The 27,800-nt window shown below is 44.0% G+C and overlaps 2 protein-coding genes across 5 annotated transcripts in view; both read left to right on the plus strand.

The window, feature by feature from the left end:
* The window catches only part of rp2 (RP2 activator of ARL3 GTPase), a 33,016-nt gene extending 25,625 nt beyond the window's left edge, over nucleotides 1–7,391 (plus strand). Inside the window, exon 5 of the mRNA XM_078222449.1 lies at nucleotides 5,276–7,391. Within this exon, the coding sequence (XP_078078575.1) occupies nucleotides 5,276–5,359 (84 nt within the window). The 3' untranslated portion in view covers nucleotides 5,360–7,391. The remainder of the gene's footprint in view (nucleotides 1–5,275) is intronic.
* A 17,471-nt stretch (nucleotides 7,392–24,862) lies between these two features.
* jade3 (jade family PHD finger 3) overlaps nucleotides 24,863–27,800 on the plus strand; it is a 62,409-nt gene continuing 59,471 nt past the window's right edge. For 3 of the 4 annotated variants that reach the window (XM_078222455.1, XM_078222457.1, XM_078222456.1), the window contains exon 1: nucleotides 24,875–25,017. The gene's annotated coding sequence lies outside the window, so the exon portion shown is untranslated. Of the gene's footprint in view, nucleotides 25,018–27,800 lie in introns of all 4 variants that reach the window. The other variant, XM_078222454.1, reaches the window with a different exon arrangement.

Genomic DNA, 27,800 nt, shown 5'->3' on the forward strand with positions numbered 1-27,800 from the left:
GTGAGGGTGCATGAGCACATTTTCCAGACCATTGGGGGCACAGCCCAGATCTCATGGAATAGCACAGTTAGCAAGTTTAGGTCTTGGGAACAGAGGCAGATTAAAGAGATATCAGAGTGAAGTTAGGAAACTCTTCTATATGCAAAAGCCTCCACCAGCTGTTATCCCAAGTTTGCTCAACAGTCTATCACTTGGATGGAGGCAATGGCATCGTGGTACTGTCGCTAGGCTAGTAATCCAGAGATCCAGGGTGATGCTCTGGAGACCCAGGTTCGAATCTCACCATGGCAGATGGTGAAATTTGAATTCAATAAGAATCTGGTGAAGACCATGAAACCATTGTTGATTGATGTAATAACTCATGATGTTCACTCATGTCCTTTAGGGAAGGAAATCTGCCATCCTTACCTGGTCTGGCCTACAGGTGACTCCAGATCCATAGCAATGTGATTGACTCTTAAATGCCCTCTGGATGGGCAATAAATGCTGGCCCAGCCAGCGATGCCCACATCCCATAAAAACGAATAGAATAAAAACCACATCGTTGAAAGATGAACACCACTTGCGGGCCACCTTGATGTTCAAGACATTCAATTTCTGCTGCTTACTCATCAACTGTTTTTAGTTTGGCTTCTCATGAAAGGCTTTGAGGCATGCCAGTTCTTTGACAAAATCCCTGAAATGAACATTTGATGAACCTGACATCCTGTTCACACAATATGCTGAGATTTACTGCTGCTTCGAGATACTTGGTGCCTGATTGGTGTCAGCTTCAGCCCTCCCTGTAAATGCTTCCTTTGTCGGCATAAATCAGCCTTCAGTTAGTTGTGGATCTTGCACGCCAAAGTAAAAGAAGCCCTTATCGGAAAGTTCTGAACCGTAACAGAAAATGTCTTATGGCATGAGCTTATTTTACTTTAGATATTTTGTGTCATTGGAGAAAGACCAATGTTCACCTTTTTCCTCGCTTGCATTGTCCTGAGGGGCTGTCCCCATCTAGTCGGACCCAGATCTTGGATGTAAATCAATAATTGTCAATTGCCACCTTTTCAGTTGGTGCTCTTAAGTTTGGGAATTACCAAGTCATAATCTATTTTTATTGATGTGTGTGGGGGAGGGGGTTTGCCAACTACTATGTTCCATTTGTTAGCCCATTGCTCGTGCTTTAAGAGTGCAAGAGAGGGGTAGAGAAATCCAACAGTACCCTGTTCCTGACAAAATGCCGAGGACACAGCCTTGTCACAACCAAAACTTTGTTTCAACAGACAAGTGCAAGGGCTATGACAACACCCTCGCTCCAAGCACTGGCCCCTGCTCCGAACGAGGGACTGCAAGGACATGGGTATCACCCGCGCCATGACAGGAGCTGTTGACTGCTGGACAGACCACTATCTAATTGGCTCTGTGATCATCAGTGTGACCCCAAAGCAGAAACAATGCCGCGGGAAAATCAACACTCAGGCACTCAAAGACCCTGATAAGAGAGCTCTATTCAGCCAGTGCCTCACTGCCAATGTGCCAATTCTTGAGCACCCAGAGAAACATTATCCACAGCATCTAGTCTGCTCTCAAAGCCTCCATAATTTGCACCTGTGAAGAGACGCTTGATCACTTGACCAGGAAGCACCAAGACTGGTTTGATGAGAATGACCAGAAGCTGATAAAACGCAAGCGCAAGGTTTTTTCTGAATATGAAACAGTAATCCAGGTCTAGAGCAAGAAACCAGCTCTATGGAGGCTGAAGGCTAAGGTCCAGCAAAAAAAGCCCCTGACCAAAAGAACAGATGGTGGGTGAGTAGAGAGAGTACAGGAGATCCAGTGGTTAGCTGACAGCCATGATGCACAAATTTTCTTTAGTGCGTTCAAGACCACCCATCCCCATTGCTGACCAAGAACAGAGAGGCAATCAACACCGGCTAGAAGATGCACTTTGTAGACCTTAACAGAGACTCTGTCTTCAACACGAGTGTCCTTGACTCCATCCCGCAGCATGCTACCTGCCACCATCTCAGCACAATCCCAACCCAGCAAGAGGCAGAAAAGGCCATTTAACCGCTAAAAAAACAAGGCATTAGAAAGCAGACGGAATCCCTGCCAAAGCACTAAAACATTGCGGAGAAACACTCTATAGGCGTGAGGGGAAAGTCGTGCTTGACGAACATGTTGGATTTTTATGAAGATGTGACTAGGGCGGTTGATGGAGGAGAACCGGTGGATGCGGTGTTTTTGGATTTCCAAAAGGCGTTTGATAAGGTGCCCCATAAAAGGCTGCTGAAGAAGATTAGGGCACACGGAGTTGGGGGTAGTGTGTTAAAGTGGATTGGGGACTGGCTATCCGACAGGAAGCAAAGAGTCGGAATAAATGGGTGTTTTTCCGGTTGGAGGAAGGTAACTAGTGGCGTGCCGCAGGGATCGGTACTCGGGCCGCAACTATTTACCATTTATATAGATGATCTGGAGGAGGGGACGGAGTGTAGGGTAACGAAGTTTGCAGACGACACAAAGATAAGTGGAAAAGTGAATCGTGTGGAGGACGGAGAAGATCTGCAGAGAGATTTGGACAGGCTGAGGGAGTGGGCGAGGATATGGCAAATGGAGTATAACGTTGATAAATGCGAGGTTATACACTTTGGAGGAAATAATAACAAATGGGATTACTATCTCAATGGAAATAAATTAAAACATGCTACCGTGCAAAGGGACCTGGGGGTCCTTGTGCATGAGACGCAAAAGCCCAGTCTGCAGGTACAACAGGTGATCAAGAAGGCAAATGGGATGTTGGCCTATATCGCGAGGGGGATAGAATATAAAAGCAGGGATGTCTTGATGCACCTGTACAGGGCATTGGTGAGGCCGCAGCTGGAATACTGTGTGCAGTATTGGTCCCCTTATATGAGGAAGGATATATTGGCATTGGAGGGAGTGCAGAGAAGGTTCACCAGGTTGATACCGGAGATGAGGGGTTTGGATTATGAGGAGAGGCTGAGGAGATTGGGTTTGTACTCGTTGGAGTTTAGAAGGATGAGGGGGGATCTTATGGAGACTTATAAGATAATGCGGGGGCTGGATAGGGTGGAGGCGGAGAGATTCTTTCCACTTAGTAAGGAAGTTAAAACTAGAGGACACAGCCTCAAAATAAAGGGGGGTCGGTTTAAGACAGAGTTGAGGAGGAACTTCTTCTCCCAGAGGGTGGTGAATCTCTGGAATTCTCTGCCCACTGAGGTGGTGGAGGCTACCTCGCTGAATATGTTTAAAGCGCGGATGGATGGATTCCTGATCGGTAAGGGAATTAAGGGTTATGGGGATCAGGCGGGTAAGTGGTACTGATCCACGTCAGATCAGCCATGATCTTATTGAATGGCGGGGCAGGCTCGAGGGGCTAGATGGCCTACTCCTGCTCCTATTTCTTATGTTCTTATGTTCTTAATACATAATCTACTTTTCCCTGATCTGCAAGACCAGGAGATCTCGGAGACGCAGTAATCTTCAAAAAAGGTGACAAGTCCGACCGCAGTAACTAAAGAGGAATTTCCCTGCTGTTGGCCACAGAGATGGTTATCTCAAGAGTTCTCCTTAATCGGCATCCCCTTGTGGCTGAACAGTTCCTCCCAGAGTCCCAGTGCAGATCCCGCTCACTAAGCAGCACAACAGACATGATCTTTACCATGCAGCAATTACAAGAGAAATGTGGGGAACAGCACCAGCCCTTGTACACGACCTTTCACTTCACAAAGGCCTTTGAAACTGTCAGCCGTGAGGGATTATTGCTCCGCTTTAGCCGTCATGAAGGTTTGTCATCACCCTCCCTGCTCCACGGTGACATGCAAGTTGTGATCTTAACCAACGGATCCATCGCAGACCAGTTCACGATTGGACTGGGATTAAGCAAGGCTGTGTCATCGCACCGACACTCTTCCTGATCGTCCGTGCTGCAATGTTCCATCTTGCCCCCAGCAAGCTCCCCACTAGGGTGGAGCAAAACTCGAAAATAAATGGAATGTTTACCATAGGAGCCTAATATTAACAAGGTCAGATCTTGATGACACCGTCTTCAGTGTACCAGTACATCTTTTGGCCATTTGAGAAAGTGTGTTTGAAGGCCAAGACCTCAGCTCTGGCACCAAGCTCGTGGTCTTCAGAGCAGCAGTGATATCCGTCCCCCGATATGGCTCAGAGATGTGGACTATGTACAACAGGCACCTCAAAACCCTGGAGAAGTACCACCAGCTGCCTCCACAAGGATAGGTGCACCAAGGTCAGTGTTCTCACTCAGGCCAGCGTTGAAGCATTGACCACACTTGATCAGCTCCACTGGGTGGGCCACATTGTCCACATGCCTGACATGAGACTCCCAAAACAGGTGCCCTGAGGAGCTTTGACATGGCAAGTGAGCCCCAGGAGGGCTGAGGAAATGCTTCAATGATACCCTCAAAGTCTCCTTGAAAAAGTGCAACACCGAAACGACACCTGGGAATCCCTGGCTCTAGACCACCTGCATTGGAGGAAAAGCATCTGGGAAGGAGCTGAACATTCTCGTTTCATCGCTGAGAGCAAGTGGCAGTCAAGTATTGACATTGAAAGGAATGCATGGCAACCTGGGCACTGCACCCACCCACTCCTCCAACTACCGTCTGCTCCAACTACCGTCTGCCCCACCCGTGACAGATGTAGGTTCCGCATTGAACTCTTCAGTCTCCTGAGAACTCATTTTTAGTGTGGAAGCAAGTCATCCTCAACTCCGAAGGACTGCCCAAGAAGAAGAGTGTAAGAGATTCCCTGGTGGATCTGTTGTTAGCACAGCGTCCCATGTGAAAATGAGCAAGTCAATAAATTCTTTGAGCTCCATATTCTTCCCTTTGTTGATGCAATTTCATTCCAGTGAATGAAACCTTTCAGTAGAATGGGTTATAGTAGACAACTTTGTTTCACCTCTATTTCGAGACAAATATTTCAGTAAGTCTCTTATTCACCCCTTTGTTGATTTTTGGAATGGAAGTACACCTCAGCAAAATCCTGGAACTTCCTCCTTAACAGCACTCCGGATGTTTAAAATATGCCATCGAACAACACAAACACATTGGATAAAGAAGGAACAGCCTGAAATTATTTTTTTAAAACTTAAATTGTTTTGAAATGGCATGCTATTTTATTCTGGTGTTGAAAGTAGCTGTTCTTCAATTGGTTACTGTTCATAGTGTACTAATTAACCATTTTTAAAAGCATCGAGGCATGGAAGCTTACTCAGTATTCTCTTTTGTTTCTGTTTGCTAAACAGGTCTTTGTTTCTGAAAGCAAGGCTTCAGCATCCCAAGATGTGGACAATTTCTATAATTACGCTGATATACAGATGGGAATATGAAAATCAACATCGGCTATGTGTGAATATCTGCCCGTGATTTTTCCATCAAGTAGAACATCATAGCATTGAGTGATGGAAATGAGTGATATAGTGAAGTATGGGTGGTTTTAGTCGAGATTTAGCATCCTGAATGTAACTCTGTCTGAACTGTCTTCAGAATAATGTTTTGTCAGACGAATGACCGAAGCATTTTCAGCAGTTTTATACAAACCTGTCTTTGTTTAGTCCTTTGGCCTTTTCCATAGAGAATAATTCTTAAAAAAAGTAGGAATCCTTCGAAGGGAAGATGCAGGGTTTTGGAGTACTTTTTATTTGATGCGATCATAGAATATTACCACACCAGATTTACCTATTATGCATTTTCTGATCCCAATTCCCCTGTCTCTTTTTTTTTCTCATTTTATTAAATGAAATTAAATATTAGCCTAAGCAAAATTTGGATTTAATTCCTTTGTGCTCTCCTGCCCGTATGCCAATTAACTGTCTTGAGTCAAGTTAGTCTCCCTCTTTTATGGATCATTGCAGATTTGGCAACAATTTGTATTCATTTAGGCTCTTAAAGTAAATAAAAACACTGATTGTGAGGTTTCCCCCGAGATGGACATACGGAAAATTAATTTTTTTTAACTCCATCCTTAAATCTAAAAAGCCAATGCTCAGAATGGAGCGGACAAACCCAAATCCATTTCTTGCTTGCTCCAAAAACCGAATTCAAAATCCGACTTATGGTTCCCCATAAGTGTGACAAACAAAATCCAAGCTGACAAGATAAGGCATTGTGCTCCATCTTGGCCTTGATCTGACGCTTTGATCTTGGCTGAGAAGAAAAGGGGGTTTGGGCGATGCAGTTAGAAACGTGAGCTACCTTGGAACTGCCTAACACTGGGAAATTGAGTTATAGGTGGGTTAAATAGTATCACTACCTTCTAAACCCACAACCCATGTCCACCTAGAAGGGCAAGGGCTGCAGACTCATGGGAAACACATGAACAGTAAAACAGGAATTAAAGGTGAGCGGGCGGGTAAATGGAGCTGAGTCCACAAAAAGATCAGCCATGATCTTATTGAATAGCGGAGCAGGCTCGAAGGGCCAGATGGCCTACTCCTGTTCCTAGTACTTATGTTCTAACACCACCACCTGGAAATTCCCCTCCAAGCCGCTCACCATACTGACCTGGAATTATATTGCTGTTTCTTCACTGCCACTGGGTCAAAATCCTGGAACTCCCTCCTTAACAGCACTCCCGGTGCACCTACGCCTCCGGTACTGCAGCGGTTCAGGAAGGCAGCTTACTACCACCACCACCTCCAGGGCAATTAGGGATGGGCAAGAAATGCTGGCCTACCCAGTGAGGCCCACATCCTGTAAATGAATATAAAAAAGAAGGGATGCTGGTTAAAAAAATAAAATTCTAGGTTTAATTTTCAACAAAATGTACTCCCCTCAAACTTGCCTTCCAAAAGAGATTTTGTTTCAAGTATTTTTCATTTTTTTTAAAACCAGGAAAATGACATTTGTGGTACGACCACATTGGGATCAACTTAATTGATTTCTTACTGCAAGAGAAAAATTAAAATAGTTTGAAAGTAAATTTAGATTTTTTACATGTGATGTAAATCTTTTAGCAGTATGCCAGATTATTACTTCCTCTTTATAATAATGCCATATTACACTTTAGAAAAAACTGGGCCTAGTTTATGATAAAACTAATGACGACAATTTACTGTATAAAATGTTCTTTAGATCTACCTATGCTGAGACGTATCTTGTTGCAACAGACTCTTTGGCTTGCAAATGTTACTATGGTTTTATGAATGCTAAGGGAATTATCAGGGATGCTTCAGGAAGGTGGAATTGAGGTAAAAGATCAGTTATAATCATACTGAATGGCGGAGCAGGCTCTCAGAGCTGAATGACTTAATACCAGAAATATTTCTTATGTTATTGTGTTTCAAATTTTTTGTGGTAAGTGGTGGCTTCTGAAATTTCTCAATGCTAGAATCTTCTATTAAAGATTTTACATATAAACGTAATCAATATTTTTGCATATGAAATTGTTTTTAGTAAACTTTTTAATGTTTCTTCTGTCAGTAAATGCACATACTGTAAGTGTGAAATTGTGAATTGTAGTTTTAAGAATGAATTCAAGGAATCCCTCAAGTCCCAAAAATATAGATGTTTCAGAATGTAACTGAGCAAAATTGTCCATATGAACGAGATTTAAATCTCTATTAAAAGGGTATAGTAAGAAGTCTCACAACACCAGGTTAAAGTCCAACAGGTTTATTTGGAATCGTGAGCTTTTAGAGCACTGCTCCTTCATCACCTGATGAAGGAACAGCGCTCTGAAAGCTTGTGATTCCAAATAAACCTGTTGAACTTTAACCTGGTGCTGTGATATTTCTTACTATGCCCACTGCAGTCCAACACCGGCATCTCCACATCATAATGAAAGGGTGGTATGGAAAAGAATTTGTAGGAAGGACTGGGTAAACTGTCAACAATAGCTGTTTCTATTGATGCTACTTCGGCAACCGGGAAGCCCCTGTACTACAGAAAGATTTCTCCCTTGTTTTGATGCACTGATTTGTCCTTGTTGGTCGTGTTGCTAATAACCCAGCTGAAGTTGACAATTTGTCGTCACAAGCCAAACTGGAGTAGCTGCTGGAAATCAAGTTATTGAGACCAAAAACTTTGCCTTGCTAGATTTTGAGTAAAATTGATTTGGATATTTATACACTGACCAAAATGACCGCATACCTATTTCTACCTTTGTTTCAAATGCAATATGGATTCAATGAATTATGAATGGTACAGCAAAGGAGGAGACCCATGGTTATCTACAAGGGCAACTCACTTTGTCCCACTCTCTTTTTCTGTATGTCTGCAAATTCTTCTTGGATAATTAAGCAAGGCCTGGATTTTTATCTGCCTTCACCACACTTTCAGGCAGTGTATTCCAGATCCTAACTACTCGCTATATATTTTTTTTTAAAGTGCCCCCCCTCCCCCACATAGTGCTGTTGCTTCTTTAGTTAATCTCCTTACATCAGCATTCTCTGTTCTCAATCCTTTTGCCAAAGAGAATAACTTCTCCACATCTGTCCAGACCTCTTATCATTTTGAAACCTCTCTCAAAAATCCTCTCAATCTCTTCTCCAAGAAGGACTGTCCCAGCTTTTTCAATCTATACGCTGTGCAGAATTTCTTCATCTCTGGCACCATTTTCGTGAATCTTTTCTGCACCCTCTCTAATGCCTTCACATCCTTCCTGAGGTATGGTGCCCACACCTGGACAAAAAACTCCAGGTGAGGTCAAGTCAGTGTTTTGTACAGTTTTATCATAACCTCTTTGCTTTTGTACTCTATGCCCTTGTTTAAAAAGCCTAGACTTGTATACCTCCATAAATATTCACATCTCTTCGATTTCATAGTTATCCTGACTTCAGTGTTGTATTTTTGTCCACGCTTTTTAATTTTTCCTTTGTTCCCTGATGCAACAGAACAAAGTTTCTAGGTCTTTTCAAAATAGTCCATTACTAATCCCCCTAAAATACATTTTTGTGTGACACCTTCACTGAAGGAAACTCTAATGCTACTTGTTCCAACATTAGCTCTGGCACAACTAAGTGAAAAGATTTAAAAAATAAAATGTCAGAATGCATAGCGTAGAAACAGGCCAATGGTCCATGTTGATGTTTATACTCCACATGAGCCTGTTATCACTCTTCCATCTGACCCAACCATCAAGATCTTCTATTTATTTTTCTCTCGTGTTTATCTAGCTTTTCCTTAAAGGTGCCTATGCCATTCACCTCAATAATTTGCTACATTCTTGGGATTTCATTATAAACGTTAGTTTCCACAATGTTATAATTCCCAGAAATCATGCACAAAGCCATGAGAAAATTTAAATTTGTTGGAGAATCTCTTTATCCATAGATCATAGCTGATGGTGACAGAGAAACCAGCTATTGGTACGTCACATCTGTGCCAGTAAGCCTAATGCTGCTGTCCCACTTGCTCCATGCACCATTTTATATTCCTGTCTTTAAGCTGTTGTCCAATTCCTTTTTTAAACAACGATTCTGCATCAAACAATTGTGGCATACTTACTACTCCGTAGAGTGACTTTTCCTTTTCCTTTTGTGAAGTTATCTTTAATTCTTTGTGCGACTGTGATAAATGCGTGTGTGTTCTCATTACCATTGAGAATGCTATCATTACCCTGACATAAGTCTTAACCTTAACTTTATTGAGTCACTCCTTCAATCCTCTGCTCTAGCAAGAGAAAAAAAACATATGATAAAGACAAATATGTTTTTAAAAATTGGAATCTTCTGCGTTTAGGATAATGCAAAAAGGTAGGGATGGGCCACTCATTATATCAACTTCAAATGCGACTCTTTATCTTAATCTACCTTCCTCAATTAGCCTCCGAAAAAATATTTTTACGTTGTATTCCCTGATCCTCAATGTATATATCCATCTGTCTTTCTTCTCTCTCCTTCCATTATTCAACCCAAGTTACTGAAATTCCTGCAAAACTGGAGTCATTGCACTCTGAAATTTGAATCTCTTTGTTTATACTCTAGTACCTGACAGAATGTGATTGTTCTGTCACTCCTAGAACTTGCAAATCATAATCTATCAGCAATCTTTGAGACTCTTTCCCAGGTTTCTTGAATCAGTTATTAAGAATGACAAGATTGTAAGAGGTTCAAGCCCCACTGATGCTGAAATAGGTTGACATTAAAGAAGAATGGCATATTTTATGAGATTAGTTACATAATTTTCCCCAAAATTCCATATGCGTATCCATACATTTGATTTCTGATTTTCCTCCTCTTCCTAAAGGGTGGTGTTGCATTGCAGCGACCATAGTTCCACAGACTTTGATTGTCCTCAGTACTCTTGTACATTTGCCACTCTTCATCTATGAGCCTAGATTGCTCAGTCATCAGAGTGGAGCATAATCCTGTCCTCTACTCGACTGTAACCATGTGTTGAGCTCATTGGGCAGCAACTGGGAGAGGGCAGTCTTGACTTGTTAATTTCCCAGCCCAGCTACATGGAGATCAAACTTAATTCCTCAAAAGTTACAATACTTAAAATAAGTTACTCCTTATCAATTAATATACTTGTTTTATTCATTTGACACACATTTAGAGTTCTAGTACTTCTCCAATGTTGCTATTGACTACAAAATGAAGCTCTTTAATGAGAAACTGGAATAGATTTGCCTTCCAATGCATTGGAGTCTCGAATACGATTCCATTTAGAAAAAAAAATGATTTGTAAAGATAGGTTAGCTTTTAAAACGCAAGCTACTTTGCTACCTTGGTTATGGTTTTTGAGAATATGCTGCTTAAAGTTAAATAAAACCAAAGGAATTATCTGTTCTGTTCAAAACTAGTGGGACAATTTAGATATTCCAGGCTGTTCCAAATTCCAGCTGTGTAATACTTTCCATTGGATCATAGAACAGTACTGCACAGGAGGAGGCCATTTGGCCCATTGAACTTGTGCTGGCTCTTTTGAATGATTTGGTATTTCCACTCCCCATATTTCAAATTGGCTTCACAAGTACAACAACATACATAAAACATTCATTTTGTAGGAGTTATTTTGGCCTGCGTGCCTACAGAGCATTTACTGCTTTAAAGATCTGTTACAGCAAAGGCATGATCATGAAAGCTGCATTCATTTTGTTTGAACATATGCCCTTCGAGCAGTAGAAGAAACTAACATGAAGTGGTTTCACCAGTATTTAGCCTATATATTTGTCAGCAATTAATCGTGTTGCTTGTAATTTTGTAAATTATGCAATTTGTATGTAACTATTTTTCCCAGTATTTGTTGTAAACTTTTTTTTATTAAACACTACTATATAATTTATGGTGTTTGTAGAAAACTTGATTTTTGCTTTGACTCTAATCAGGTGAAAATAACTCTCAAGCTTGTCCAATGGATGAAGATTTAAATCAACACATTCAATTCCTCAATAGTCAGGAGGTGCTGTAAGACCTGCCTGCTTTGGCTCTCTGGGACTTTGTCACAGTTTTGTGGTTGAATATTAGGCCCCCTAGCCCTCATCCTTCCATCCCCTCCCTATGCCCCATCCATGCCAAGACATGTCAACTCAAGACCCCATCCCCATAGCTTTTCATACCCTCTATGCCAACCTATGTTCCCAACTCATGCCATGACCACTTGTAGCCTCAATGCCAACTCATGGCTCTCCACATATCCCATGGCCCATCATAGTCCCTATGCCAACACATGACGCCACCCTTTTCCCTTGTACTCCCATGCACATTCACCGAGTATCCGTCATGGGGCTGACCTCGGGAGCCATGCTGATTTGAAATAAAGTAGGTTTTTGCATTTATACATACACATTCTCAGTAATAAAAACCTGCACAGTATATTTAATTCCACTCAAGCACTTAATCCATTAGAAAAACCTATTTGTATTTGAAGCCCCACATCAAAGACAGCTAATCCCGTAAAAACCTCTTGGAGCTGTCAATCAAACTGAACTTGCAATCACCCTGACCCTTGCTGTGATAATGATAGGTTGTTGAAGTAGTGAAATAGTAATAACACTCTAATGATTGCTCTTAGGGTTATGGCAACAAATGCTTATTGAAACTACGAACAGCAATTTTTCAATAGCAAGCTGTTCTGCCCACCCCTCCAATTTAAAGGACAGACTTTTAAAATAACTTGACAATTCCACAGACCTTGTCCACTTTTTATGAGCATTTCATATCGACTCTTTAAAAATTGTAAATCATACACTGTGGGATAAGGCCCTTGCTTCATCAAAACCGTTTGAGCTTGGCATTGCGTTCAAATAACTCTGCTGGGCTTAAGTTTCCCCTATGTTTGAGTCACATACTGCCCTTGTTCCCCTCCCAGCGATAATAAGATCTGTTGGAAATGAGGGCAGGACCTCCAGATCCAAGGTGCCAATGCCATTTTGATTTGATTTATTGTCACATGTATTTGTATACAGTAAAAAGTATTGTTTCTTGCGCGCTATACAGATAACTCCTGAGATCAGCCCCAAGGTGGATACTTGGTGAATGTGCATGGAGTGTACAAGGGAAAAGGGTGGCGGGTGGGGTCATATGTTGGCATAGGGACTATGATGGGCCATGGGATATGTGGAGAGCCATGAGTTGGCATTGAGGCTACAAGTGGTCATGGGATGAGTTGGGAACATAGGTTGGCATCGAGGGTATGAAAAGCTATGGGAATGGGGTCTTGAGTTGACATGACTCGGCATAGATGCGGCATAGGGAGGGGATGGGAGGGATGAGGGCTGGGGGCCTAATATTCAACCACAAAACTATCCAGATAGCATAGGGCAGCACAGTGGTTAGCACTGCTGCCTCTCAGCGTCAGGGACCCGGTTCAATTCTGGCCTTGGGTGACTGTGGAGTCTGCACGTTCTCTCCATGTCTGCGTGGATTTCCTCCAGGTGCTCCGCTTTCCTTCCACAGTCCAAAGATATGCAAGTTGGATTGATTGGCCATGGTAAATTGACCCTAGTGTCAGGGGATTAGCAGGGTAAATATGTGGGGTTACAGGAATAAGGCCTGGGTGGGATTGTGGTCGGTGCAGGCTCGATGGACTGAATGGCCTCCTTCTGCACTGCAGGGATTCTAAAAAAAAATTCTAAAGCATACCGTACATAGATAAGGAAACGAGAGAGTGCAGAATGTAATGTTGCAGTCATAGCTGGGGTGTAGAGGAAGATCCACTTAATGCAAGGTAAGTCCATTCAAAAGTCTGACAGCAGCAGGGAAGAAGCTGTTCTTGAGTTGGTTGGTGCGTGACCTCAGACATTTGTATCTTCTCGATGGAAGAAGGTGGAAGAGAGTATGTCTGGGGTGCGTGGGGTCCTTAATTATGCTGGCTGTTTTTCTGAGGCAGCAGGAAGTGGAGACAGTGTCAATGGATGGGAGGCTGGTTTGAGTGATGGACTGGGCTTCATTCACGACGCTTTGTAGTTTCTTGCGGTCTTGGGCAGAGCAGGAGCCATACCAAGCTGTGACACAACCAGAAAGAATGCTTTCTATGGTGCATCTGTAAAGGTTGGTGAGAGTTGTAGCAGACATGCCGAATTTCCTTAGTCTTCTAAGAAAGTAGAGGTGTTGGTGGGGCTTTCTTAACTATAGCGTCAGAATGGAGGAACCAGGACAGGTTGTTGGTGATCTGGCCACCTAAAAACTTGAAGCTCTCGACCCCATACCTCATCCTCATTGATGTCGACAGAGGCATGTCCTCCACTGTGCTTCCTGAAGTCGATGACTATCTCCTTCATTTTGTGACATTTTGGGAGAGATTATTGTCGTCGCACCAGTTCATCAGATTCTCTATCTCTTTCCTATACTCCATCTCGTCATTGTTTGAGATCCGACCCACTCTGGTGGTGTCGTCAGCAAACTTGAAAATTGAGTTGGAGGGGAATTTGGCCACACAGTCTTATGTGTATAAGGAGTATAGTAAGGAGCTGAGGACACAGCCTTGCGGAGCACCGGTGTTGAGGATGATCGTGAGGGAGGTGTTGTTGCCTATCCTTACTGATTGTGGTCTGTGGATTAGGAAGTTCAGGATCCAATCATGTGGGGAAGAGCTGAGCCCCAGGCCACAGAGTTTGGAGATGTGTTTCATAGGAATAATGGTGTTGAAGGCTAAGTTGTGGTTGATAAATAGGAGTCTGACATGCGTGTCTTTGTTATCTAGGTTTTCCAGCGTTAAGAGCAGGGCCAGGGAGATGGCGTCTGTTGTGGCGGTAGGCAAACTGTAGTGGATCCAGGCAATCTGGGAGGCCGGAATTGATTCATGCCAAGACTAACCTTTCGAAGCACTTCATAATGATGGATGTCAGAGCCACCGGACGATAGTCATTAAGGCACGCTGCCTGGCTTTTCTTTGGTACCGGGATGATGATTGTCGTCTTGAAGCAGATACGGACCAAAATCTCCACAACTCCTTGATAAAAGTTGAGGCCATGGAATTTAAGAAATAGACTGAGTTAATTAGAAGCTTGGGAAAGCAGAGTGACTTGTGTCAGAAAGGTATTGGGCTTCTTTAGTGCATTCAAGATAGTTTTCAGTAGAAACATGTTCCTGGACCAACTAAAGGGTAGGACGTACTAGCTTTAATAATGAACCAAAACTTGGATAAATGTTCCCTCACTGTCACCTTAACACCAATAATGATATGTATGAATTCAATCTTGGGTTTGAAAGGAGAAACAGAAGAGTTATTAAGATTCTAGATTTTGGTATGGGTGATTCGGGAATTTGACAGCACCAAATTGATCGAAGTTGTCATTGGGTAAAATTATAAACGAACAATGGGAGGTGTTCAAAAATAATTTGGTTTAAAGCAGGGCCAATATGTATCCCCAAGGGGCAAGAGCTTCATGTACCAAATAAAATAAGCATGGTATAAAACTAAATAAACAAGCTTATATAAGTTCAAAAAGTGGGGTAGATCAAGGGGAATGAGATCGATATCTAACGGATAAAGGACTGTGATTGAATGCTTGTGGGATATCAAGATTAACAGTTTTTACAGTTGAGAAAAAGGGTAGTTGAGGGTAATGTGCAGCCTCCTAAAAAACTTCAAGTAATATAGCAAATGAAAATAAGGAAATGCACACTTGTTGAATCTATTTCTGTACTTTTGTCAGTTTTCATAGAAGAAGAGGTTAATATACCTGATTTGTAAGCAAACTGATAATGTATTAAGGATTGGAAATCATTAAAGTTAATGTAAGAAAATCGAATGAGATAAAATACTAAAAACTGACATCTCCTCGACCTAATAGTTTCCGCCAGAGTTTTAAAGGAAGTGAGTGAGAAATTTGCAGATGTTTTAGCCATAATCTTTCAAAGTAGTGTTGATTCAGGAAAAAACTCAAACATAAAGTTTTTTGCAAAGTGTTGGAATATTTTTGCGTCTTGGTTTGCAAGAGTTAAATGCAATTTGTTCTCCGCTATCTGCCATGAACCAAATTCCATCCGTGGCCAAAATGTAGGCAATTATTGTGAGGCGAGCCAGGCAGTCCGCGATGCCCACATTGCTTTGCACCCAAGCTTCATGTCAGGCCTGGGTGGCACAGTGATGAGCGCTCCTGCCTCACACACCAGGAACCCGAGTTCAATTCCGGCCTTGGGTGACTTGTGGAGTTTGCATGTTCTCCCCATATTTGCATGTGTTTCCTCTAGGTGCTTCGGTTTCCTCCCTGTGTGCAGATTAGGCGGATTGGCCATGCTAAATTGTCTCTTAGTGACCCAAGATGTGTAGGATTAGGGGGATTAGTGTGGTAAATATGTGGAGTGAGAGGAATAGAGCCTGAGTTAGGTATACTGTCAGTGTCGGTGCAGACTCGTTGGGCTGAGTGGCCTCCTTCTGCACTGGAGGGTTTCTGATCTGCCTCCAAGTTCCCCACTGTCTCTTTTCCAAGCTTCTGTTTGAGTTTAGTGCATGCTTTGTTTATCTTGTATTTTGTATTTTCCGTCTTTCACTGGAAAGACGGAGACTGAGGGGAGACCTGATAGAGGTCTACAAAATCAGAGGTATAGAAAGGGTGGATAGTCAGAGGCATTTTCCCAGGGTAGAAGTGTCAATAACAAGGGGGCACAGGTTCAAGGTGAGAGGGGGAAAGTTTAAGGGAGATGTGTGCAGAGAGTGGTGAGTGCCTGAAATCTGCTGCCAGAGGAGGTGGAAGCAGGTGCATTAGCAAAATTTAAGAAGCATCTTCATGGGTACATGAATAGGGAGGAAATAGAGGGATACGGACCGAGTAAGGGCAGAAGGTTTATTTTTTAATTAGGGCATCATGATTAGCGCAGGCTTGGAGGGCCGAAGAACCTGATCCTGTGCTGAATTGTTCTTTGTTCTGTGTCTACATCAAAGGTGAAGAAGTGGAGTTGGTTGAGAGCTTCAAGTTTCTAGGCGTTCAGATCACTAACAATCTGTCGTGGTCCCTCCACATTGATGTTATAGTTAAGAAAGTCCAGCAACGCCTCTACTTCTCAGAAGGCTGAGGAAATTCAGCACGTCCACTACAACTCTCACCAATTTTTACAAATGCACCGTAGAAAGCATCCTATCCAGATGCATCACTGCTGATGTGATCAAGACCACAAGAAACTACAAAGAGTTGTGAATATAGCCCAGTCCATCATGCAAACCACCCTCCCATCCATTGACTCTGTCTACAATTCCCGCTGCCTCGGGAAAGCAGCCAAAATAATCAAGGACTACACACTCCCCGGTCATATTCTCTTCCACCTTCCTTTGGGAAAAAGATACAAAAGTCTGAAAACATGTACCAACTGATTCAAGAACAGTTTCTTCCCTGCTGCATCAGACTTTTGAATGGTCCTGTCACACATTAAGCTGATCTTTCTCTTCACCCTATGGGTAACTGTAACACTATATTCTGCACATCTGAAAGACGTGGCCATGCTAAATTCTTCCTCAGTGTACTTGAACAGGCGCCGGAGTGTGGCGACTAGGGGATTTTCACAGTAACTTCATTGCAGTGTTAATGTAAGCCGACTTCTGACACTAATAAATAAACTGTGCACCTTATCCTTTCCTTCTCCCCTATGCACTCTATGAAGGTATGTTTTGTTTGTATAACTCGCAAGACTTTTCACTGTATCCCAATACATGACAATAAATAAATCAAATCAAAAATTGAATTTTTAAAAAGTCATTTATTGTAAATATCAGGGAGAAAATAAATAATTACTGTGGGTCTGGGGGTCACGTGAAGGCCAGACCAGTTAAGTATGGCAGATTGATGGAGACATGATGGGCTGAATGCTCTCTTTCTGTGCCACAACTTTTCTATGATTCTCTTTTCTTCCCTAAAGGACATTAATGAACAAGATGGACTTTTACACAATTGTGCTGGTTTCATGGTCACCATTACTGAGCTTTATATTCCAGATTTTATTAACTGAATTTAAATTCAGCTGCCTTGCTGAGGTTTGAAACTTTTTTTTAAAGTTTAAATTTATTTATTAGTGTCACAAGTAGGCTTACATTAACACTGCAATAAAGCTACTGTGAAAATCCCCCAGTCGCCACACTCCAGCATCTGTTTGGGTACACTGAGGGAGAATTTAGCATAGCCAATGCACCTAACCAGCACGTCTTTTGGACTGTGGGAGGAAACCGGAGCACCCGGACGAAACCCACGCAGAGAAGGGGAGAACGTACAGACTCTGCACAGACAGTGACCCAAGCTGGGAATCAAACCCCACTGTGCCACCCTGAAAGCATATGTCCCGAGAACATGAGCCTGGGCCTCTGGATGGCTAGCCTAGTGATAATATCACTATGCCCAATTTGATGTACACCTACCATCTAGACAACTGAGCCAACTGGCAGTCCCCCCAAGAAGTCCAAGTTGCTATGATGACTACATGCATTTCTACCTGCATGTCATAGTCTCGATCTATGAATTGTGATGGTAGAGGTTCCAATTTCTTTGCATTACATGGTAGACCAGGAATCAAGCCCACTCTTACCACCTGCCAATGGTGCCAGTTAGTAGGATTTATAGGTGGACACACAAACTGTTTGGCCGCGTTACAAACTCACTTTCCGTGGCCGTCAAGTCCTGGAGTGGAACTTGGGCCAAGAGTTTCTGTCTCAGAAGCAGGGACACTACCCATTGCATCACAAAGCCTCCTTGTCTACATACCACTTGCAGTATGTATTTGTAACTCAGATATCACAACCTCTTGGTCCATAGTTACAGCTAGATCAGATTCTCACTTTAGATTATCAATGGTTTAGCTTTTAGTTATTATTAGGTGGATCATAAAGCAAAATTGGTACATGGACAAATAGTTGAGTCTGTCACAAGTGTTTTATAACATTTGTGACTGGTTTGATGTGAAATCCCATGTGAATTGCTAGCCATTTGGGAGAAGAGTTAGCTTTCAGATCCATGTTGATGTCAGCCAGTCACTGCCTTTTTATGGATGATGTATTTAATAACAGAACAGAGAAGGAATTTTGAGAACAAAGTAAACAGAAGGGTTGAAATTTGTTGACGTTTAATGCAAAAGGTTGGGGTGGGTGGAGTGTTATTAGGTGGGCTGAGTGGGGAGGATGTGTGCAGAGTGGGCAGGGCATGGTGAAGGAGTGGTTGTAGGGGTGAGCTGTGGTGGGTCTGATACCATAGGTAGGTGTAGCAATTTTAAAATTTAATTATTCAATGTGAGGTTTACTACCATTTATAAATATAAACAGAACGCAGATGTTCAAATCGTAGTTAAAGTTATTAGTGGTCATGGTAGATGGCGGCCACATCCTGCAGAAAATTAGCTTTCTGGTGGAATACAATTGGTTGTTTTTTGGCTGTAGAATGTGGTTGATCAAAAGATAGATTTTGTGGTCCTGATGCTTACTAAAAAAAAGTGAGAATTTATGAGTGTACAAGTTAGGAATAGGCCATTCGGCCTGCTTTGCCATTCTATAAGATCATGGCTGATCTGATTATGGTCTCAGCTCCACATTCCACTAACCCCGATAATGTTTGACTCACTTGTTAGTCAAGGATCTATCTATCTCTGCCTTAAAAATATTAACTGACCCTGCCTCTATCACTCTCTCAAGAAGAGAGTTCCAAGGATTTGATGACCCTCTCAGAGAAAAGATCTCTTCTCATTTCCATCTTAAATAAGAGATCCCTATTTTTAAACTGTGTCCCCTAGTTCTCGTCTCTGCCACAAGGGGAAGCATCCTACAAATATACAAAGACACAAATTAGGAGCAGGAGTCGGCTGGTCCCCCCCCTCCCCCCCCCCCTTCCCCCAGCCTGTTTTGTCATTCAATCAAGATCATGGCTGATCTGCTACTTCAACTGCACATTCCCCCTGCCCCGATAACCTTTCACACCCTTGCTTATCAAGAATCTATCTAACTCTGCCTTAAAAGTATTCAAAGAAATTGCTTCCACTGCCTTTGAGAAAGAGTTCCAAAGACTCACAGGCCTCTGAGAGAAAAGACATCTCCTCATCTCTGTCTTAAATGCGTGATGCCTTTTTTCAAACAGTGACCCCCTAGTTCCAGAATTCTCCCACAAAAGGAAAAATCTTTTCCAAATCCACCCTGTCAAGATCCTTCAGGATCTTATGTTTCAACCAATTCACCTCTTACTCTCTAAACTTCAATGGAAGCAAGCCTAGCCTGTCCACCCTTTTGGGTAAGACAACCCACCCACTCCAGCTATTAGTCTAACAAACCTTCTCTGAACTGCTTCTCATGCATTTGCATCCATCCTTAAAAAAGGAGACCAATACTGTACAATGCCTTGTATAACTGAAACATAACCTCTTGACTTTTGTATTCAATTCCTTACACAATAAAGTATAACATCTATTAGCATTCCTAATTACTTGCCTTTTGCGATTCATGCACAAAGGGTGAATGGCCTACGGCTTGGGTCAGTGTGTGTGTGGAGTTTGCATGTTCTCCCCGTGTCTGCGTGGGTTTCCTCCAGGTGCTCCAGTTTCCTCCCACAATCCAAAGATGTGCGGGTTAGGTAGATTGGCCACGGTAAAATTGCCCCTCGGTGTCACGGGGATTAGTAGTGTAAATACATGGAGTTACGGGGATAGGGCCTGGGTGCAAATGTTGTCGGTGCAAGCTCGATGGGTCGAATGGCCTCTTTCTGCACTATAGGGATTCTATGACTCCTGCTTGTATTTTCCATGGAATCTTCCCCGAATCATGGAATTTTGGAAAATTAAAACCAATGCATCAACTATCTCAGTTTCTTCTTTTGAGACCCTAGGATGATGATCTTTTCTGCATCCACCCTGTCAATTCCCCACAGGATTTTATGGGTGGGATTCTGCCAAAAAAATTCTAAGTGTCGAATTCACGTAAAAACTGGAGTAAATCCCACTGGTTTTTTCAGCGGGACTTTCAAAATGAATCTCCCACACTTCTGTGCACTGCAGAGTGCACTAGCATGAATCTCATTAAAAAGCTGTGGGTGGGGCCTATTCCCACTGAGAGGCCGGCAGCATAGCGCTGAGTGGGCCACTGCACATGCACCGATCTGTCAACGCTGAGATTGGCACATGCGCTGTAGCCCTGCACTGCTGGCCTCCCGATCGTTGGCTAGCTCGATCGCTGGCTGTGTGACCTCCCCAGGGCGGCACAGTGGTTAGCACTGCTGCTTCACAGCTCCAGGGTCCCGGGTTCGATTCCGGCTCGGGTCACTGTCTGTGTGGAGTTTGCACATTCTCCTCGTGTCTGCATGGGTTTCCTCCGGGTGCTCCGGTTTCCTCCCACAGTCCAAAGATGTGCGGGTTAGGTTGATTGGCCAGGTTAAAAAATTGCTCCTTAGAGTCCTGGGATGTGTAGATTAGCGGGTAAAATATGTGGGGGTAGGGCCTGGGTGGGATTGTGGTCGGTGCAGACTCGATGGGCCGAATGGCCTCCTTCTGCACTGTAGGGGTTCTATGATTCTATGATTCAATGCACTGATCACTCGTCCCCGGGACATGTCCGGGTCCGACCTCCACCCCCCCCCCCCCCCCCCCCACCCATAGCCTGCCTCGATCCTGATCTCCTGACCCCCAAAATGCAGCCCTGATCCCCCCTCCGCCGATGTCCAACCCCGATTGCTGGCCCCCCTCCGTCACCGCCAAATGCAGAATGGCAGTGGGACCCCTCACCCCCACTGATCTTGCCCTCAGAGGCCCTGCCCCCATTAGGCCCCACCCACTTTGGCCCTGCCTCCTTCGCACTGCCTGATGAGCAACGCCACTTTGCCCCTTGAGCAGTGTCGGGGGGCAGCCTGACACTGCCAAGCTGGCAATGTCCGGGGGCACTCCCCTTTACCCCCAACCTCCTGGGGGGCCTCGATGGCCCCCCTTCACTCCAGCGGGATTGGGCCGCCAGCTCCCCGCTACAGGGGAGCTATTGTAAACCCCACTGGAGTGAAACACTCCTGGCAGGGGGGGGGGGGGGAGGAGCCTAGCGGGCCCTAGCCAATCCCACTAAGAAGATAATACTCATTTCCATAATTTATACAGCTCTGCACTGATTTCTGGCCCAGAGCTGATGGTGCCGGAAAGCTGGCGGCTGGAGACGTGCGGAGGATGTATTGCCCAGCGGGAAGACTGCTGCACAGTCTCCGCTTGATGCTCCCGGCAGCGCAGTGGGCTATATGTTTCAGTGGGCTATATATAATCGCCCCCTATATGTTTCAATAAGATCACCTCTCAATCTTCTGAACTCCAATGGGTGCAGGCCCAGACTGTCTATTGTTTCTTCATAAGACCCCCATCCCGGGTGGAGTTCCCTGAACTGCTTCCAATGCATTTATATCCTTTAGGACACACTTATCTCACTTCCCTTTAGATGATTATGAAGCAATTAAAAACTGTTGAACACATCAGGATTTTGCAAATATTCCTTGGGCAATCAGGGAGGAGGAAAGTAGGGTCATTGGGGAATTTGCTTACTTTTCAAAAGCATCAGTTATTTCTCCCAGTGAGACTGGATTAGCAGTTGCTTCACTAAGATAGATTCTACACATATTCTGTATATTTGTCTGCAATATCAAGGGACTGTGTTGTCTCTTCAGACAAACAAATTTTCCCCTGCAGGTGTTGTAACTTCTAGCCTCAGTGACTGATAATAAAAAGCAGTTGAGTGTGTCTGAATTGGAAGACTAATCGTTCATTTTTTTCATTTGCTGCCTAAATAATTTTGTAACCATGAAGTAACTGCTTTGAAAAATATTAATTCTCAGGTTGTGAATGTCATTAGTAAGGTCAGCATCTATTGTACACCCTACTTTTCCTTGAAAAGGCGATGGGGTGAATTGCTGCAGTTCATGTGGTCACGGTATATCCACTATGTTGACAGGTATAAGAGTTCCAAAATTATGACCCTCCTGTTCACCGCTTTCCACCCCAGTCCTCCTGCTTGCTGTTTCTATCCCGATCCTTGGGGCTTCCTGCCCCTCTCCTGAGCCCTTACATAGAATTACATAGAATCCCTGCAGAAAGAGGCCTTTCAGCCCATCAAGTCCGCACCGAGAACAATTCCACCCAGGCCCTATCCCCGTAGCCCCACATACCTATCCCGCTAATCCCTCTAACCTATGCATCCTGGGACACCAAGGGTCAATTTAACATGGCCAATCAACCTAATCCACACATTTTTGGACTGTGGGAGAAAACTGGAGCACCCAGAGGAAACCCACGCGGACACGGAGAGAACGTGCAAACTCCACACAGACAGTGACCCGAGCCGGGAATTGAACCCGGGTCCCTGGCGCTGTGAGGCAGCAGTGCTAACCACTGTGCCACCCTGTTTTGAGCGATGAGCCTGCTATGAGCGAGAGTGAAGGAGGGAGCAAGAGGGGCTGTGAGTGGAAGCCACCTGCGGGAGGGTTGAGAGAGGAAGGAGCTGAGTGGAGGGTCGGGGGGAGGTTGGTGAGAAACGATGAGTGGGAGAGTTGGTGAACAGGAAGCAGCAAAAAGGAGGTAAGTAGAAATAATTAGTAAGATATAAAGAGCTTTTGAGTTAGTAAGAGGAATTTTGAAACAAAAACAGAAAACGCTGGAAAATCTCAGCGGGTCTGACAGCATCTGTGGAGAGAGAATAGAGCCAACGATTTGAATCTGACTGACCCTTCGTCAGAGCTGGATTTTTGGACTGGTTCGGTTCAAGGCAGTCAAAAAGCTTGTTGTGTAAAAATTATTAGTAATTTAACCCACACTTATTACATGGTTTCTTATGAGAAGGTGATTTTTGGTTAGCACATTTTTGTTTAGCTCGCCATTTTTAGGAACAGATTAGAAATACTAAACGAAGAATAGTTGTACCCCATTGTGGCTGAATGCACAACTGCCAGTGGTGGAGAGAAGGAAATCAGAAATATGTGAGAGGCTAAAATTAGAAGAGCACAGAAGTATGAGATGGTCGCAGGACTTGAGAAGATGGGGAAGAGTGCGAGGCCAGGGAAATATTTGAAAAAAATGACAATTTTTAAATTGTAGAGTTGTCGGACCTGCTGGTAGAGGCTGCAGGTTCGGAAGGTGCTGTCAAAGGAGGCTCTGTGAGTTGCTGCGACATGAGGAGAGGGGGCGGGGGGATAAATAAATAAACAAAGCCAACAAAAAAAAAATCACACCCATATATGATTTCTTTTTGGTATCTTTTGATACTTTTATTCCAATCAAAAAACCCAATTCAAATTGAATCCAATTCATGGTCCCCATGTGAGGGACAAAAAATGATCCAAGCTGACAGGATGAGGCATTACACCCCCTCCTGGGCTTGATCTAATGCTTCATCTTAACCAATAGGCTGACATTGCTTTGAAAAATTGAATCAGGTAAAGCCTCGGTTTGACCTCATTGGCTACCCTACACTAGCCTGGGCAAACCACCATCGCAGGCGTCAGCACACCCCCAGTGCAATGGGTGAGCCTCGTCACCTGCTTGATCATGGTTTCATCCCTGCTAGGTAAACACCCTTATACATTTTGGCATACAAGAGAAGTGCCTCAGACAGTTCAGTGCCAGTCCCACACTGTTGTGGAACCGAAGGTAATTAGGCATGTCTGCAAGACTCTCACCAATTTTCAAAGATGCACCATAAAAAGCATCCATCTTTGTGTTGAGTCTCTTTCTCTCTCTCTCCCTGTTGTTGTTGAGTCTGTCTCTGTGTTGTGGAATCTCTCGTTCTGTGTGTTGTTGAGTCCGTGAGTTGTTGAGTCTCTCTGTCTCTGTTGTTCGGTCGCTATGTTGTTCAGTTTCTCCATGTATCTGTGTGTTGTTGTCTCTCTCTCTCTCTCTCTGTGTTGTTGAGTCTCCCTCTCTCTCTGTGTTGTTCTGTCTCTCCATGTCCATGTGTGTTGTTGAGTCTCTCTCTGTTGGTTCAGTCTCTCTGTTGTTGAGTCTCTCTGTATTGTTGAGTTTCTCTCTCTGTTGTTGAGTCTCTCTCTATGTGGTTCAGTCTCTGTTGTTGAGTTTCTCTGTGTTGTTCGATCTCTCTTTGTTGTTCAGTTCTCACTGTGTTGTGGAGTCTCTGTGTTGTTGAGTCTCTCTCTGTTGTTGAGTCTCTGTTGTTGAGTCTCTCTGTGTGGTTCAGTCTCTCTGTTGTTGAGTCTCTTTCTGTTGTTGAGTTTCTCTCTGTGTTGTCTCTCCCTGTGTCGTTGAGTCTCTCTCTCTCTGTCTGTATGGTTGTCTCTGTGTTGTTGTCTCTCTCTCCCCCTGTGTTGTTGAGTCTCTCTCTCTTCTGTCTGTGTGGTTGTCTCTGTGTTGTTGTCTCTGTGTGTGTGTGGTTCAGTCTCTGTGTTGTTGTTGTCTCTCTCTGTGTTGTCCTCTTGTCCAAATGGCCTCCCAGGCTAAGTGACGGTTGGCCATCCCACAATGCCTGGCGGTGCAGTGCGTTACCGGGCCCGGGCCTGGCGCATGCTCAGTGGTTGCTGTCAACAGGAGGCACAGTGAGTGAGAGAAAAAAGCAGCGAGAGCGCCGAGCAGCAGAATAGCAGAGCCCCCAATCCCAGCTAGAGTTCAGGGGGAAGGTGCCCCTCATGGAGTGGCGGATCACCGTGTCCGAAGGCCCGGAGTGGTCGGTGAGTGCGTGGAAGCTGGCTCCCGGGCCTCGACTGTTTTCCCTTTGTGTGTGTGTTATTGGGGTGGGGGCAGCGCTTGTACTCGAGGCCGCGGCGGAGCCATGGGCCTTTCCTCCTCCTGCCGCCACTCTTGTGCATGCAATGCGGTCGGCCCTCCAGCTCCTTTTGTCTTTACATATTCTTCCCTTTTCAGAGGAAATATACTTAAAGGAACAGTTAAAAGTTGTGCAAATATAACATATCTTGTATTTGAAGGGCGAGTGGCCACACGGCGGCGGTGCCGGCTGGATGGCTTTGGCGTGTCCCTCTGTCTTTCCCCTTCAGCATTTTGCTGTTGTGGAGGGAGGACTACTTCACATTGAGCTTTGGCGCCAAGGCCAGCCTGACTGACTGACTGCTTCCAGCTACCTTCCTTCCTCCCCTCACTTCAAGCTACCAGCCCCATTCACTCTGCAGATTGGGAGAACTTTTCAGCAGCAGTCCCCAGTTTGTTTTTGTTTGCATTGCATTCTTAAAAAATGAAACCCCCAGTGTGCGATTTATTGGGTAGCAGTTCGAAATTTAACTTGCAGTTTGTTGTCAAATGTTAAATACTGTTCCATTCATTTGTAGTTAACATTTCCTCATTTTTAAGCTTTAACATAATGGAAGAAATAAATTGTGGCTTTTATCAAGCCACATTTTTTTATGTTGAATTAAAACATCCTTGTGCCCCCTTACTTTTTTTTGCAAATACTTTCCTTATCTACGCTCAAAAGAAATAACATGTTTTCAAATAGTGCTTCCTGGATAACCCAAAGAGCTTTTACAGCTAATGAATTACTGAAGAGTAGTCACATTTATATCTTAGAAAACAGGACAGTGGCCAGATAATCTGTTTTTGTGATGTTGGATGAGGGATTAATACTGGCCAAATATCAGGGAGAACTCCTGCTCTAAGGTACTGCCATGGCATTTATTTTCAGACTTGTGTGGCAGTAAGGCTAGGGTTTATTGCCCCTCTAATTGTCCCAGAGAAGGTGGTGGCAAGCTGCCTATTTGAACAGCTGTACTTCGTGTGTCGAAGATACTCCCACAGTTAAGTAGGACGTTCCAGGCTTTAACTCAGTGATGAAAGAACGACAGTATATTGTATTTCTAAGTCAGGGTGGTGTACAACTCGGAGGGGAACACTTGATTCCCTGTTCCTTTGGGTAATAAGAGGTCATGGGTTTGGAAGGTCGTAGAACTCTGGGGAGTTGCTGCAATGCATCTTGGAGATGGTGCATCCTGCAGCAAGTGTGCTGGTGTGAGGGACTGGTGGATGGGGTGCCAATCAATCAAGATGCTTTGGCCTGAATGTTGTTGAACTACTTGTGTTGTTGGAGCTCAGCTCATCCCGGCAAGTGGAGAGTATTCCATCACATTCTTGACTTGTGTCTGGTATGTGGTGAAAAGGCTTTGAGGAATCAGAAGGTGAGCCGCTTACCTGTTCCTATAGCCACTGCATTTGTGACTAGTCCAGTTAAAAATTCTGGTTAGTGGTAGTTATTACCTCGCACTTGTGTGGTACATGCTACTTACCACTTATCTGCCCAAATCACATTGTTGTGCAGGTTTTGCTACGTGAGCACAGACTGCTTCAGTATCCAAAGAGTTCCGAATGAAACTGAACATTCCGGCTTCTGACCTTATGATGGAGGGGTGGTGATTAATGCGATAGCTGAAGATGGTCGGCCCAGGACACTGCCCTGAGGAACACCTGCAGCATTGTCCTGGGGTTGAGACGATTGAACTTCAAAAACTACAAACATCATCTTTTGTGCTGGGTATGACACCAGCTGGTGGAGAGTTTTCCCCTGATTCCTTTTGACTTCCATTTTGCTCCTTGGTGCCACTGTCCTGATGATAACAATGTGAAAAATTGCCTGTCCACAAAATGCAGGGCAAATCTAATTACTGCCCAATCAAATTATTCACAAACATCACCAAAGTGATGGGTGATGTCATTGACAAGAGGCATTTGCACAACAATAACCTGCTCGCTGACACCCGGTTTGGCGTCTGCGAGGACGCCAGACCTCATTACAGCCTTAGTCTAAGCATGAACAAAGGAGCTGAACTTGAGGTAAGATGAGAGTGACGACCCTTATTTGACCAAGTGTGGCGTCAAGAAGCCCCAGCAAGATGGAATGTTGTCAGGCTTGGTAGCCTTTGTTATATCTGGTGCATTCATCTGTTTCTTGGCTGAAGACTGGCATCAGTATTGGTGGGGGCTGCAGGAAAATGGTGAGATGGTGAGTACTTCTGCCAATAGGTAGAATTCTACGGCCTTGTCTTTTGTACTCTTGTGCTAGGCTCAGCCATCTTTGAGGATGGGGATGTTCATTTTCCTCCCTCATTCTCTTCGTTCAGTTTTCCCCCCACCATATTACAAGTGGATGTGTTACAGCTAGATGTCGCAAAACTTTGATCTGGTCTTTTGGTTGTGGATTACTTAATCTGTCTATGGCACGCTACTCCTGTTTAGCATGCATGTAGACCTATATTATAGCTTCACCAAATTGTCACCTCATTATTAATTATGCCTGGTGCTGTTCCAGGCATGCCCATTTTCACTTGTTGAACCTGGGTTGATCTCCTGGCTTGATGGTAACTGTAGAGTGAGGGATATGCAGGCCCATTAAGTTACGAATGTGGTGGAATACAATTCTACTACTATGGCCCACAGCACTTTGTGAATACCCAGTTTTGAACTCCAGGTTCTGTTTTGAATTTATCACGATTTGGGCACAATGTAAATG

This window comes from Mustelus asterias, chromosome 10 (genome assembly GCF_964213995.1).
Source record: "Mustelus asterias chromosome 10, sMusAst1.hap1.1, whole genome shotgun sequence".
Taxonomy (NCBI): domain Eukaryota; kingdom Metazoa; phylum Chordata; class Chondrichthyes; order Carcharhiniformes; family Triakidae; genus Mustelus; species Mustelus asterias.